The 15,176-nt window shown below is 34.7% G+C and overlaps 1 protein-coding gene across 4 annotated transcripts in view; it reads right to left on the bottom strand.

Annotated features, from left to right (window-relative positions):
* Window positions 1–15,176, bottom strand: part of LOC136823432 (focadhesin-like) — a 56,864-nt gene that overhangs the window by 29,074 nt on the left and 12,614 nt on the right. For all 4 annotated transcript variants that reach the window (XM_067079616.1, XM_067079634.1, XM_067079625.1 and 1 more), the window contains exons 12-20: window positions 14,544–14,638; window positions 14,064–14,238; window positions 13,533–13,637; window positions 13,230–13,331; window positions 12,776–12,900; window positions 12,218–12,377; window positions 7,974–8,102; window positions 5,519–5,569; window positions 333–416 (exon numbers count right to left, since the gene is read on the bottom strand). In XM_067079616.1, the coding sequence (XP_066935717.1) occupies window positions 333–416; window positions 5,519–5,569; window positions 7,974–8,102; window positions 12,218–12,377; window positions 12,776–12,900; window positions 13,230–13,331; window positions 13,533–13,637; window positions 14,064–14,238; window positions 14,544–14,638 (1,026 nt within the window). The remainder of the gene's footprint in view (window positions 1–332; window positions 417–5,518; window positions 5,570–7,973; window positions 8,103–12,217; window positions 12,378–12,775; window positions 12,901–13,229; window positions 13,332–13,532; window positions 13,638–14,063; window positions 14,239–14,543; window positions 14,639–15,176) is intronic.

Here is a 15,176-nt window from a genome sequence, read left to right as displayed (position 1 = left end):
CCATCAAAAACTTACATGGGTAAATAAGAAAAAGGTGGAAACTGATGAAGAAAACAAGCCAAGTAAGACAAAGAAATACCAAGCGCATTCATTGGCTTTAAGTAGAAACCATGTCATTATAATCAGAGTTATTCCCTTTGAGAGTGGTTTCGACATGGAAGCAAAAAAATTACTGGCAAAAAAGAGTGCACGCTTTAAGCCAATGGACTGAAATCGGATTTCAAGGTTGATAAGGTTAGTTGGTTTAACTTCAAGGTTTACAAGGTCCGTAAACAACACATACTACCTGACAATCTGTAGTATGTATCAATTTTTGAAGAAAAAAGGCTTACCTGTTTTGGAAGATACTTGACTTTTTGCAATGAAGGACTGAAATGTGATAATGCACCGTATGAAAAACTGCTTGTTGTTCCACCCTGAAAAGATTTGCTTACAGTTAATTCAGGCCAACTGTTATCAAACATGATTGACAAACCGAAAATAAATGGTAAAAATTTGCTGTATCAATGTTCGGGCTTTGGAATCTTTTGGCGTATTTCGCACGATTTTTGCAAAACCTTTTTGTATCAATTTTCACTAATGAAGTATTTCATTAAAAAAAAACTTCACACGTATTTTTTCATGATCTTTTGAATTTTCGAGCACACTAACATATCACACATAATTTCCGTACTAAATGGCACACTTTTTCCAGCATCAGCGGCCTATTGCACGAAATATCAGTGTGCAAAATCTACAGTGCAGTCTCTATAACTCGAACACTGACAGGGAACACAAACTTGTTCGAATTAAGGAAATTTTGAGTTATGGAGTAAGGTTTATAAAGCATTGTTAATTGAAGGGACGAGAAAACTTGTCTGAGACATTCGAGTTATAAAGGTTCGTGTATGAGATGTTTATGGGACGTGAAAAACATGTTTTTCGGATACAAAGTAATCTTAGGGGAGAGGGTTTAAAAAAATTGGAGATGCTACTGTAGTGCCTTTATGGGACGTGAAAAACATGTTTTTCAGATACAAAGTAATCTTAGGGGAGAGGGTTTAAAAAAATTGGAGATGCTACTGTAGTGCCTTTATGGGACGTGAAAAACATGTTTTTCGGATACAAAGTAATCTTAGGGGAGAGGGTTTAAAAAAATTGGAGATGCTACTGTAGTGCCTTTATGGGACGTGAAAAACATGTTTTCGGATACAAAGTAATCTTAGGGGAGAGGGTTTAAAAAAATTGGAGATGCTACTGTAGTGCCTTTATGGGACGTGAAAAACATGTTTTTCGGATACAAAGTAATCTTAGGGGAGAGGGTTTAAAAAAAATTGGAGATGCTACTGTAGTGCCTTTATGGGACGTGAAAAACATGTTTTTCGGATACAAAGTAATCTTAGGGGAGAGGGTTTAAAAAAATTGGAGATGCTACTGTAGTGCCTTTATGGGACGTGAAAAACATGTTTTTTCGGATACAAAGTAATCTTAGGGGAGAGGGTTTAAAAAAATTGGAGATGCTACTGTAGTGCCTTTATGGGACGTGAAAAACATGTTTTTCGGATACAAAGTAATCTTAGGGGAGAGGGTTAAAAAATTGGATGCTACGTGCCTTTATGGGACGTGAAAACATGTTTTTCGGATACAAAGTAATCTTAGGGGAGGGTTTAAAAAAATTGGAGATGCTACTGTAGTGCCTTTATGGGACGTGAAAAAGCATGTTTTTCGGATACAAAGTAATCTTAGGGGAGAGGGTTTAAAAAAATTGGAGATGCTACTGTAGTGCCTTTATGGGACGTGAAAAGCATGTTTTTCGGATACAAAGTAATCTTGGGGAGAGGGTTTAAAAAAATTGGAGATGCTACTGTAGTTGCCTTTATGGGACGTGAAAAACATGTTTTTCGGATACAAAGTAATCTTAGGGGAGAGGGTTTAAAAAAATTTGGAGATTGCTACTGTAGTGCCTTTATGGACGTGAAAAACATGTTTTTCGGATACAAAGTAATCTTAGGGGAGAGGGTTTTTTTAAAAAAATGGAGATGCTACTGTAGTGCCTTTATGGGACGTGAAAACATGTTTTTCGGGATACAAAGTAATCTTAGGGGAGAGGGTTTTAAAAAAATTGGAGATGCTACTGTAGTGCCTTTATGGACGTGAAAAACATGTTTTTCGGATACAAAAGTAATCTTAGGGGGAGAGGGTTTAAAAAAAATTGGAGATGCTACTGTAGTGGCCTTTATGGGACGTGAAAAACATGTTTTCGGATACAAAGTAATCTTAGGGGAGAGGGTTTTAAAAAAATTGGAGATGCTACTGTAGTGCCTTTCTGGGACGTGAAAACATGTTTTTCGGATACAAAGTAATCTTAGGGGAGAGGGTTTTTAAAAAATTGGGAGATGCTACTGTAGTGCCTTTATGGGACGTGAAAAACATGTTTTTCGGATACAAAGTAATCTTAGGGGAGAGGTTTAAAAAAATTGGAGATGCTACTGTAGTGCCTTTATGGGACGTGAAAACATTTTTTCGGATACAAGTATCTTGGGTTAAAAAAATTGGAGATGCCTACTGTAGTGCCTTTATGGACGTGAAAAGCATGTTTTTCGGATACAAAGTCATCTTAGGGAGAGGGTTTTTAAAAAAATTTGGAGATGCTACTGTAGTGCCTTTATGGGACGTGAAAAGCATGTTTTTCGGATACAAAGTAATCTTAGGGGAGAGGGTTTAAAAAAATTGGAGATGCTACTGTAGTGCCTTTATGGGACGTGAAAAACTGTTTTTCGGATACAAAGTAATCTTAGGGAGAGGGTTTAACAAAAATTGGACGATGCTACTGTAGTTGCCTTTATGGGACGTGAAAAAGCATGTTTTTCGGATACAAAGTACTCTTAGGGGAGAGGGTTTAAAAAAATTGGAGATGCTACTGTAGTGCCTTTATGGGGACGTGAAAAACCATGTTTTTCGGATACAAAGTAATCTTAGGGGAGAGGGTTTAAAAAAATTGGAGATGCTACTGTAGTGCCTTTATGGGACGTGAAAAACATGTTTTTCGGATACAAAGTAATCTTAGGGGAGAGGGTTTAAAAAAATTGGAGATGCTACTGTAGTGCCTTTAGGGACGTGAAAACATGTTTTTCGGATACAAAGTAATCTTAGGGGAGAGGGTTTTTAAAAAAATTGGAGATGCTACTGTAGTGCCTTTTATGGGACGTGAAAAACATGTTTTTCGGATACAAAGTAATCTTAGGGGAGAGGGTTTTAAAAAATTTTGGATGATGCTACTGTAGTGCCTTTATGGGACGTGAAAAAATGTTTTCGGATACAAAGTAATCTTAGGGTGAGGGTTTAAAAAAATTGGAGATGCTACTGTAGTGCCTTTATGGGAGTGAAAACATGTTTTTCGGATACAAAAGTAATTAGGGGAGAGGTTTAAAAAAATGGGAGATGCTACTGTAGTGCCTTTATGGGACGTGAAAACATGTTTTCGGATACAAAGTAATCTTAGGGGAGAGGTTTAAAAAATTGGAGATGCTACTGTAGTTGCCTTTATGGGACGTGAAAAACATGTTTTTCGGATACAAAGTAATCTTAGGGGAGAGGGTTTAAAAAAATTGGAGATGCTACTGTAGTGCCTTTATGGGACGTGAAAAGCATGTTTTTCGGATACAAAGTAATCTTAGGGGAGAGGGTTTTAAAAAAATTGGAGATGCTACTGTAGGCCTTTATGGGACGTGAAAAAGCATGTTTTTCGGATACAAGTAATCTTAGGGGAGAGGGTTTAAAAAAATTGGAGATGCTACTGTAGTGCCTTTATGGGACGTGAAAAGCATGTTTTTCGGATACAAAGTAATCTTAGGGGAGAGGGTTTAAAAAAATTGGAGATGCTACTGTAGTGCCTTTATGGGACGTGAAAAACTGTTTTTCGGATACAAAGTAATCTTAGGGGAGAGGGTTTAAAAAAATTGGGAGATGCTCCTGTAGTGCCTTTATGGGACGTGAAAAATGTTTTTCGGATACAAAGTAATCTTAGGGGGGAGGGTTTAAAAAATTGGAGATGCTACTGTAGTGCCTTATGGGACGTGAAAACATGTTTTTCGGATACAAAGTAATCTTAGGGGAGAGGGTTTAAAAAAATTGGAGATGCTACTGTAGTGCCTTTATGGGACGTGAAAAACATGTTTTTCGGATACAAAGTAATCTTAGGGGAGAGGGTTTAAAAAAATTGGAGATGCTACTGTAGTGCCTTTATGGGACGTGAAAACATGTTTTTCGGATATACAAAGTAATCTTAGGGGAGAGGGTTTAAAAAAATTGGAGATGCTACTGTAGTGCCTTTATGGGACGTGAAAAACATGTTTTTCGGATACAAAGTAATCTTAGGGGAGAGGTTTTAAAAAAATTGGGAGATGAGATGCTACTGTAGTGCCTTTATGGACGTGAAAAACATGTTTTTCGGATACAAAGTAATTTGGGGGAGGGTTTTAAAAAAAATTGGAGATGCTACTGTAGTGCCTTTATGGGACGTGAAAACATGTTTTTTTATACAAAGTAATTTAGGGGAGAGGGTTTTTAAAAAAATTGGAGATGCTACTGTAGTGCCTTTATGGGACGTGAAAAACATGTTTTTCGGATACAAAGTAATCTTAGGGGAGGGTTTAAAAAAATTGAGATTGCTACTGTAGTGCCTTTATGGGACGTGAAAAACATGTTTTCGGATACAAAGTACTCTTAGGGGAGAGGGTTTAAAAATTGGAGATGCTACTGTAGTGCCTTTATGGGAGAAAAAGCAGTTTTTCGGATACAAAGTAATCTTAGGGGAGAGGGTTTTAAAAAAATTGGAGATGCTACTGTAGTTGCCTTTATGGGACGTGAAAACATGTTTTTCGGATACAAGTAATCTTAGGGGGAGGGTTTAAAAAATTGGATGACTGTAGTGCCTTTATGGGACGTGAAAAAACATGTTTTTCGGATACAAGTAATCTTAGGGGAGGGTTTAAAAAAAATTGAACTGTAGTGCCTTTATGGGACGGGAGAAAAAAAAAGCATGTTTTTCGGATACAAAGTAATCTTAGGGGAGAGGGTTTAAAAAAATTGGAGATGCTACTGTAGTGCCTTTATGGGACGTGAAAAACATGTTTTTCGGATACAAAGTAATCTTAGGGGAGAGGGTTTAAAAAAATTGAGAGATGCTACTGTAGTGCCTTTATGGGACGTGAAAACATGTTTTCGGATACAAAGTAATCTTAGGGGAGAGGGTTAAAAAAATTGGAGAAGATGCTATGTAGTGCCTTTATGGGACGTGAAAAACCATGTTTTCGGATACAAAGTAATCTTAGGGGGAGGGTTTTAAAAAAATTGAGAGATGCTACTGTAGTGCCTTTATGGGACGTGAAAAACATGTTTTTCGGATACAAAGTAATCTTAGGGGAGAGGGTTGAAAACATTTTTAAATTATAATAAGCAGAGGGGGTTCTTATGCTCGAGGAGAAATCAATAAACGGGAGGATGGTAACTGAGTGAAAGAAGATTTATAATTTCTCACCTCACTTTGCGCGATAAACCACAAATACTCAACAACTTCACATTGAAAATCCTAAAAAAGTGGATAAGACAGTGTAGCTTTAAATACTAATGAAATATGGCATGTGTTTTAAAATTACTAGAATGATTCTGTCGAAGTCAAAGAACCCGATTGATAAAGTTTCACTAAAAGGAACCTTTTAAAAGTAGGAGTGGGCTATACAGGGTCATTTTCATTTTTTTCGTCAAATCATGTCAAACTAAATCTTCTTTAGCTCCGTATGGCATATCTAGGCAGGATCAAAAAGAATTTTTGAGATATTTCAAATATAAAAACTGTAGGAGCACCTTTTCTGGCCCCCTATTAGACTCATATAAAGTATGATCCCCAATTTGACCTGGAAACCTTAAAAATCATTCAATTTTGCTGCAATTTGGTACAAGTCTTCCTTGAATAACAATAATAACATTTTGTCAGAATTATTTAAAAAATTTCATTATCGGACGTTTTAGGGCGTGGCCAAACCCCCAAAAGATAAAAAGGATTGGGTAGCTCTAGAAAACTTTGGAATGATATTTTTGCCCTAAAGTTTTGCATACCTACCCTTATCTATCTTGACGAATCCTGATAATATTTCCCAATTTTTGCCTGCGTAAAGCCTTTGGGCTACGTCCAAAATGTCCAAAATTATATTTCTCGAATAAATGTTTTGATATACTTTATTTCTGTCCCTGAGAAATGAATAATTTGGGTAGTTGGGTAGATGGAAAAAGATTGATTTGAGGGCACAAGCCTTAGTCTACAAAACACACATTTTCTTTCTTCATTTTTGTTCAAAAATTCTATTTGATCCTGTCTACACTTATAATTTACACCTCAAAAAAATTATAGTTTGACATTTTTTGAAAAATCACCCAGTATAGCCCACTCCTATTAAAAGGTGATTTCTTAATTTCATACAATTTGTTATCTTCATTACAGGACAAGGTACAAGAATAAAGCGTTAAGGTTAAATAAAAACAAGGCATTAAATTTAGATATTTCAGATATTCTTTTTACAATATAGAAAGTAGGCACGTCTCTAACTTTGTAATATAGTATCTCAAAGTTTTAGCCCGCACGGCGCTGCGGCGGCGGCGGGGGGAGGGGGGCTGGATAGAAGATTGTTATTGCTTTCCCTTAAGAATGACATGCAAGTAAACGGCAAGAGATACATTAAAATGATGTTCTTTAATATATGTAAAGCTATTATTTGCACAATAATCGTTTCCACCTACACACAAGTATAATCTTTAGGCACGAAAGCAAAGTTTTCAAATCGTTAAATTTCATTCCTCTCGCCAACTTTTGTACAGTACAACCAGTCTCTTTGGTATATGCTCAAATACAGGGTGTCCCTAATTAAAGTATCGAGTTTGAACATGCGATTGAGTAGAAAAGTTTGTGTGCGTTATCGCTAAAATATAAGAACGTTCTCCATTACACAGGCTTATTACAAAAGGTAGTTACAACGTATAAATTAATCGTAATGACAAAGAAAAAAGAGGGAGAGCTTAAAATACAATTTTGTGAACACGCACATAAAACTTTCTACTCATAGTTGTGTTTCGACTCGATACTTTAATTAGGGACACCCTGTACAAACCTACCTTACATATAATTTAGGTATGTTAAAACATAATGAGAATTCTTCAACTAGAATAGCAATTTCTTAATCATTAAACCATGAAGGTAATAAAGATAGATGGAGAGTCAATGCCTTTTGTTCTATTCTGATTTATCATCGGAAACAAACAGCTGTTTGGTTGCTTTGGGAATAAGATGATTAATTTTGGGTATACTCGTAGGAATATTTAAGATGAATGAAAAGACATTACATTTTTAACAAGTATATTAAAATATAATAGCCTTGTCATGAAAAATTGAAAAAAACTTCACATAATAAGCACAATACTCCAAACTTCTAGGGGAAGCTGCCCATAAAGCCATCGATAGATTTTAAAAAAATTACGTGTTACGATTAGGAACCTTGTATCGATCATTTTGTCAGAGTATGAAAACCGCTGCCCACTTTGACGTGGAGATTTTAAGATAAGAAACTTTCAATGATAATGTGATGCGACTCTTAATGTTCGCAAAATGCCAGCCCAAAAATATATCCTTATGAAGTTAATATATTCTTTTATCCTTAAATCAGTTGAAACTATTTCGAATCGCATTTTAACTAAGATTTCTCGCAAAATTAAGTTTTTCAAAATAAACGGACCAGCCTCTTTCTGTTCTTATAAAGTTATAAATTGATGTTTTTTGCTTCCAATGATGGTACATCAAAGAAAAGCCGCTTTGAAATACAACGAGGTGGTTAACCAGTCTGATTTCCTCTGATTTCATATGAGATTTAATTACCTGATCGGCCGCTAATCCACTTTTGAACAACCGGGCCAGTTCAACTGAGGTTTAAAAAGAAAACACTTACAATTCTGATCTCACCATAAATGTGTGCAATAGCATCAGAGAAGGAACAAAGACTTCTGTTGATCATCTCGTTCTTCTTGGGTTGTACCTTCAAAATGATGGCTTTCCAAATCGTTTGAATGTCAATCACCTGGAACGAGAGTTATTTCTCAGTTAAAGTCTCTCTAAAGCTAAGTCAAATGTGCGCAACCGGCTTAGACAGGAAACCCGTCCTGTATATTTATAATCTGATGTATAAAGGACGTGTATGACCTGTGAGTAGCCCATACCATGCTATATATTTCGCCATCAGTATATAAAATAAGAAATCATAGCATGGAACTCCAGGCTACAACCCGCTGGGCTCAACTTCAGTAGCTTCAAATAAAACAAGTGATACTTTTATGGACCTACCTGGTTATGCATTTTACACATATATAATTGATATCTACGTTAGCATAAACGTTAAACTATGGCGCGCCAAAAGGCTTTTTAATACTAACTTTTTTTTATAATATCAACTTTCTTTTATAATACTAAATTTTTTTTATAATACCAACTTTCACTTTTATAATACCAACTTTCATTTTTATAGTATCAACTTTTTTTTATAATACCAACTTTTTATTATAATACAAACTTTCATTTTTATAATATCAGATTTTTTTTTAAATAGCAACTTTTTTTTATAATACCAACTTTTTTTATAATATCAACTTTTTTTTATAACACTAACTTTCATTTTTATAATATCAATTTTTTTGGTCTCGCTTAGTCAATTTTCTTTTTTCACCATGTAGACAGGCCTTTACAGTTTTTCACCATGTAGACGGGCCTTTACAGTTCTTCACTGGAAAATCTACATGAGGCACATGGTCATGGATGTCCTGTCCTTGACTTGCCTGTTGGCTGCTTGGGTAAAGGGTAAGTTGAGTAAACGCTGAGTTGAGTAAAGTAGACGAGAAGGCACTTTCGATTTCAAGCGCAACTTTTTGTCGTTTCCATGGAAACTTTGAATTTCTGCTGAAAAGGGTCTGGATCGGTTGATGGATTTTGGTTGGCAACAAATAGGCCATTTCACACTCGAAATGAATCATGGGTAATCAGGACTGGTTGCGCTCTAGTAACGACTTCCGGTTGGCTAGACGCAAAAATCTTTAATTTTTTTCAAAACTTTGGACCAATAATAAGTCGTCATCAGCGCGCAGTGGCCCTGATTACCCATTACGCTTTGCGACTGTGAAATAGCATCATCCCAGTCTATCAAAAAACCTTAAGTGGTCTCCAGGCTAGGTGTAATCACGCTAAGACTCTTTCTACACTTGATCGATTATACACGCATAGTAAGCGAGACAAAAATTGGTGTTATGAAAACTAAAAAAAAAGTTGGTACTATAAAAAAAAAGTTGGTATTATAATAAAAAAAGTTGGTATTATAAAAAAAAGTTAGTATTATAAAAAAAAAGTTGGTATTATAAAAAAAAAGTTGATATTATAAAAAAAAAGTTGGTATTATAAAAAAAGTAAAAAAAGTTAGTATATAAAAAAAAGTTAGTATTAAAAAGCCTTTTGGCGCGCCATATTAAACAATCATTCAGAACACAAATAGTGACGATTTATTAACATTTAGTCGTTTGTTTCTTATTAAAAAAAACGTTTAGAAACCAAAATTTCATGCTCTTGAAATATTCTTTCATATTCAAGACTTCGTGAGCATAAAAAGACATTTATCTCATCAAAAAATTGAGTAATTTGGCTAGATAAACATGCGTTTTTTAAAACAAATAATTTTTTTTGTAAAAATCAGCTGGAGCCATCTTTTACCTATGATGATACCCTACTTTCATGCAAAAAATCAGAAAAAATTAATGATCCAATTTTTCACAAAGTCTAAAAAACCCGTTTTTTAACCGTTTTTCGGCCCAAATTTGCCCAAAAATTTTTTTTTTCGAAAATCGGGCTCCGTCAAATTTTGGCCACCACCGTTTTGCACCTTTGTACCAAAGATCAAATGATTCCTATGATTTAATCTCGAGAAAAGCTGGTAACGAACGGACGGACGGACGAACGGACAGAGTTGAATTTATAGGACCCCCACCCCACCGGGGTAGGTCCAAAAACTTATGTCCTTATGTCACCAAATCAATTATTATTGGAAAAATTAATAGTGCCAGACCCGAAAAATCAAAAATTTCCCAAAAACGAATTCGGCGACTTTTATCCCAAAAAACACCAAATCTGTAACTGGGTTATAGTTTGAATGAAACCAAGTGTTAAGCCCTTAAAGTCGACTAAAAATAATGAAAATAGGCTAAAATTGAAGATTTAATTCAATACAAAGTGGCATTATGTCAATTATTTCAGAAACAAATTCGGCAACTTTTATCGAAAAATACGCCAAATCTGTAACTGGGTTATAGTTTGAATGAAACCAAATGTTAATCCCTTAAAGTCAACTAAAAGTGTTGAAAATAGACTGAAATTGAAGATTCAATTCAATATAAACAACTCAAAATAATCTTTTTTTTAAATTATGCCAAAAACAAAATCGGCGACTTTTTCTAAAAATGATTCAGAACTGTAACCAGGCTATAGCTTCAATGCAACCAAATGGTAAGCCCTTAAAGAGAAATAAAAATGTTGAAAATACACTGAAAAATACGCCAAATCTGTAACTTGGCTAAAGTTTGAATGCAATCATATGTTAAACTCTTAAAAACAACTATAAATCTTGAAAATAGACTGGAATTGAAGATTTAATTCAATATAACCCATCTCAAAATGATCTTTCATCAAATTATGCCAAAAATGAAATTGGCGACTTTTATTTAAAAATAAGCCAAATCTCGTAACTGAGCATTAGCTTCAATGCAACAAAATGTTAAACCCTTAAAGACGACTAAATATGTTGAAAATAGACTAAAATTTAATATTTAATTCAAAATAAACAATCCCAAAGTGACATATTATCAAATTATTTCAAAAACAAATTCGGCAACTTTTATCGAAAAATACGCCAAATCTGTAACTGGGTCATAGCATCGATGCAGCCTAGTGTTAAGCCCTTAAAGTCGACTAAAAATAGACTAAATTGACTGAAATTGAAGATTTAATTCAATATAAAACTATCTCAAAATGATCTTTCATCAAATTATGCCAAAAACGAAATCGGCGACTATTATCTAAAAATAGGCCAAATCTGTAACTGAGCAATAGCTTCAATGCAACAAAATATTTAGCCATTAAAGTTAACTAAAAACGTTGAAAATAGATTAAAATTGAAGATTTTGTTTATAATAAATAATGCCGAAATGATGTTTTATTAAATCAGGCCATTTGGTGACGTTCAGCGCAAAAAACGCCAAATCTTACATTTTAATCATCACAATTTCGGATCACTGCTGATTTTTTTCGAAAGTCGGGCTTTATCAGATTTTAATACTACTACAGTTTGCAAAAAATCAGGAAAAAATATCTAGTCAATCGATTTAAATGCTCATTTTCCCTAAAAAAAGACAAAAGGAAATCTCCCCAAAAAGAGAATCTAATTTTTACGGTCAAAAAATCAAATGAAGCAATTTCACACGTCCAAAAAACCACCCTTTTAGGCATTTTTTTGGCCCAAATTTGCCCAACAATCTTTTATTTCGAAAATCGGGCTCCATCAGATTTCAAACATTAACGTTTTACATCATTGTGCAAAAAATAAGAAAAAAATACCATGACAATAAAAATACCAAGCCAATCACGAGAAATGCTTATTTTCCTTAAAAATTACAAAAGAAAATTCCCCAAATAAGAAAATCCGAATTTTACGGCTAAAAAAATTTTCCGGAAAAAACAGCTTCGGCCACTTTTTAGAGAACCTTGTCCTTTATCTTTATGCAAAAAATCATAAAAAGCTGATGAAGCAATTTCACAAAGTCCAAAAAACGTAATTTTTATCGAAAATCGGGCTCTGTCACTTTTTCGGTACTGTCATTTTGCATCCCTATGCAAAAATCAGAACAAAATATTGAACCAATCCCGAGAAAAGCTGGTAACAGACAAACGAACGGACGAGCGAACGAAAAAAGGTTTAATAAAAGAACCCCCGAGGTAGATCCAAGAATCATGACATAAGAAAACTTAAAAGTAAACCTTCTTGTATTGTTTCTGAGGGTTTCTGACACCATCAGTTAAAGGTAATGAGAATGAGAGTGCACTGGGTACAAGGTTGCGAAAAACCTTAGTTTGGAATACACTCTAAAATCAAATATTGTGTACCTTGGCGAGACATAACAAACGTAGAGATTCAATGACCAGAGACAAAGAGGAGGAGACACATTCCATCTTTTCCACCTGCAATGGAGAGACTTCAACTTGAACCAAACTCTCCATCATGTTGCTTAAAAGAACGACTAAGTCCTGACCGTATTGTTCAGGCCTAAAATAAAAAAAGACAACTTCCTCAAAAATTGAGGTTTCATGCAAAACCAACACAAAGAGGTTAAGATATGGCATGGATAATTTTCCAACGATGACGATATTTTGGCCAATATTTCCAGTGAGAAGAGGTCCCAGTGGGTCTGTGAGAAGAGGGTGTTTAATAATCTATTTATCATAATTATATATACTTTTCCTTATTTTAGAAAGGATATTAGATACTGTTCGACATCGTTCGATAAATGAGATCGACTTGTGAGACTGTATGACATGATAATGTTACCTCTTTTGAAGCCATCACATCACGGAAAGATTTCGTTAACATTCACGATGGTGATTTTTAGGGGTTTCACGCCAAATAAAACATTAAACTGTAACTGATGATACGTCTTTACTTACTTCAGTTGACAGATTTCCGAGATAGAAGTAGCTTTGGAGAGCATTAAATCAAACCATATTTGAGAATGTGGGGTATCGCTGATGGTCTTGTTTAGCATTTGTAATAAGTATGGAAAAATTCGTCGCTAGAAAACAAAGAATTGTATTAACTATTTGAAAGGAGAACGCATAACTTTTTCCAATTTTGAAAAGAAAAAACAAATTTTCCGTCGACCTTGATTTTCTTAGAAAAGATTTCCCGTTGACAAACTCGGAAAGAATCATTTTTTTTAGAAGAAAGAACTGCTGCAAAACTAATCCCCAGAGGCTACACAAGGATGATGACATTCCCAAACGTATGGGAATACGTTTACGTACGTTCCTTTACCACTTGTGATATAAAATTCTGAGAGAGGTTTCATACTAAAGTGTTGACTGTCAGCCATCTTAGAGTTAGAAGTACCACACTATCTACCTGTCTTTTCCAGAGACTTGTCATCAAACGAATAGATGTCGGTAACAACTCATTGTTGGTCGATATAAGTGTCAATAACTTCAATACTGGTGAAATAGTCATCTGAAAGAGAGAAATTGATTGCGATTTGAAAAAAGTCGTAGTCTTTTTAAATAAATTACGCTAAAAAGTTTGTTACTTAAGAATTAAGAATTAATCAAAATGGGCAATTTTGAAAATAGAGGCCCAGCTTTATATTAATTTTTCTTAGGTTTTGGACAAAGCTAAGTCTCAAGTTCGTGCAAAACTGTTACTTTTGTTTACCTTTCCAACTGCAAGTTTGGGGACAGTGAAGAGGATGGGAATTTTCATGTTGATGAATTTCTTGTTGTTCAAACAATACATAAACAATGGGAAAAGGTAGGGAACCTGAAAGGGAAATCAAAATTGATATAAAAGATTTTCTAACACAGAATGTCACGAACAGAACTTGGGTCCTTTGAGCATTCTATAGACTCTGTTTGAGAGCAATATCAGCTTCTCCACTCCCCACAAGCGACCCTAAGCATAGCTCCACATTTAGTGTTTTGAGAACTCTAGTGACAACAGCGGCCTATGCTTGCTTACCCAAGCCACATTGACGAGTCCTGAATTCTCAAAATTAGTGTCTGAGAAAACTTGCTTAACTTGACTTAAAAATTTGAGCTTGGCCCATTTCTTGTAGTGGAGAAGGATCTTAATATCTGCAAGGGAAAATGAATAATCTATAAATTCTGAGTTAGCAAAGTAAAAATGTCTTATCTTTGTCAGACACTAATTGACTTTTTGTTTCGATGTCAGCGATATGCGACCTACCAGTACAGAATTCAGTTTGCATTGTTCATTCAAAGCATCTAAACACTTCTCGACAACTGTTTGATTTCCATGGCTCTTCAGTAGAATGGCAACAATTATGTAGATAATGTTATTTGCCAGAGGTTCTTTTGACTCGCTTACGTCTGTTAACCAGTTAAGAGCAGAAGAATCACAGCTAAAATACATGAAATAATATCTCTAAATAAAAAAAACCTATGAATTGGCATTCACGTCGTAAGCATAGAGAAGGGAGCTGAAAAATCTTGGAAAGACTTTTTTTCTTACATTTCAAGAAATATCATTTCCAAATAGTCAATTTTATTTAAATTTTCAGCTAGGTTTGTAACTTTCGAAAGTCATGTGCTAATCATCAGTCATAAATAAAACTTAACAGATTCAGGTATCTACATTGTTTCATCGTTGTTAGACAAGCAAAACAATTATTGCCATAGTGGAATGAAACCAAAAAACAGTTCAAACCTCAACAAGGTCGACATCATTGTTGTTGTATAAGCACCAATATTCATAATTTCACTATTGGTCTTTTCAGCTTTCTCAGCTGTGTTTAGGTCAACCTGTGAGAGAAATATTTTTAAAACAAAAACGTTAGAAATTCAGAAAATTAAGCAGCTCAAAAAAAAAGTCGTACAATGTTAAAGATGAATTATTTGAAATGTTATTTTATTAAAATAAGTAAGATGACGGGAGAAGAATCTCGAAACGTAGCCAAACGTAAATCTCGTGATCCAAGCCATGATCAACTTCCAATATCAATATCACAATATCAATATTTATATCGATGAACTCAAACTTAGTTGAATAGGTAACACCATTAAACCTAGACCGGGGTCCACTTAAAGCTTTTTGATAGACTGGATGGCGCGATTAAGTGGCCCGGTAGTATATGGTAATATGCTTTTGCTTAACAGTACGAAGCAATGTTTTTATTTGAGAATAAGGGATTGCAAACCTGTTATTGATGTTTGTTTTTCATTTTTGATTACATCTTTCAACTCCAAGTAGTTTTTTTGTTATTTGGATTTTTTCTTTTTCAGAATGGCGACCTCGCCAAACGCTCCTAGTTTACTTCACTGGACTCAGCGTCATAAAAAA

This window comes from Clytia hemisphaerica, unplaced genomic scaffold (genome assembly GCF_902728285.1).
Source record: "Clytia hemisphaerica strain Z4C2 unplaced genomic scaffold, Clytia hemisphaerica genome assembly, whole genome shotgun sequence".
NCBI classification, from domain to species: domain Eukaryota; kingdom Metazoa; phylum Cnidaria; class Hydrozoa; order Leptothecata; family Clytiidae; genus Clytia; species Clytia hemisphaerica.
This window is presented reverse-complemented; position numbering and strand designations above follow the sequence as displayed.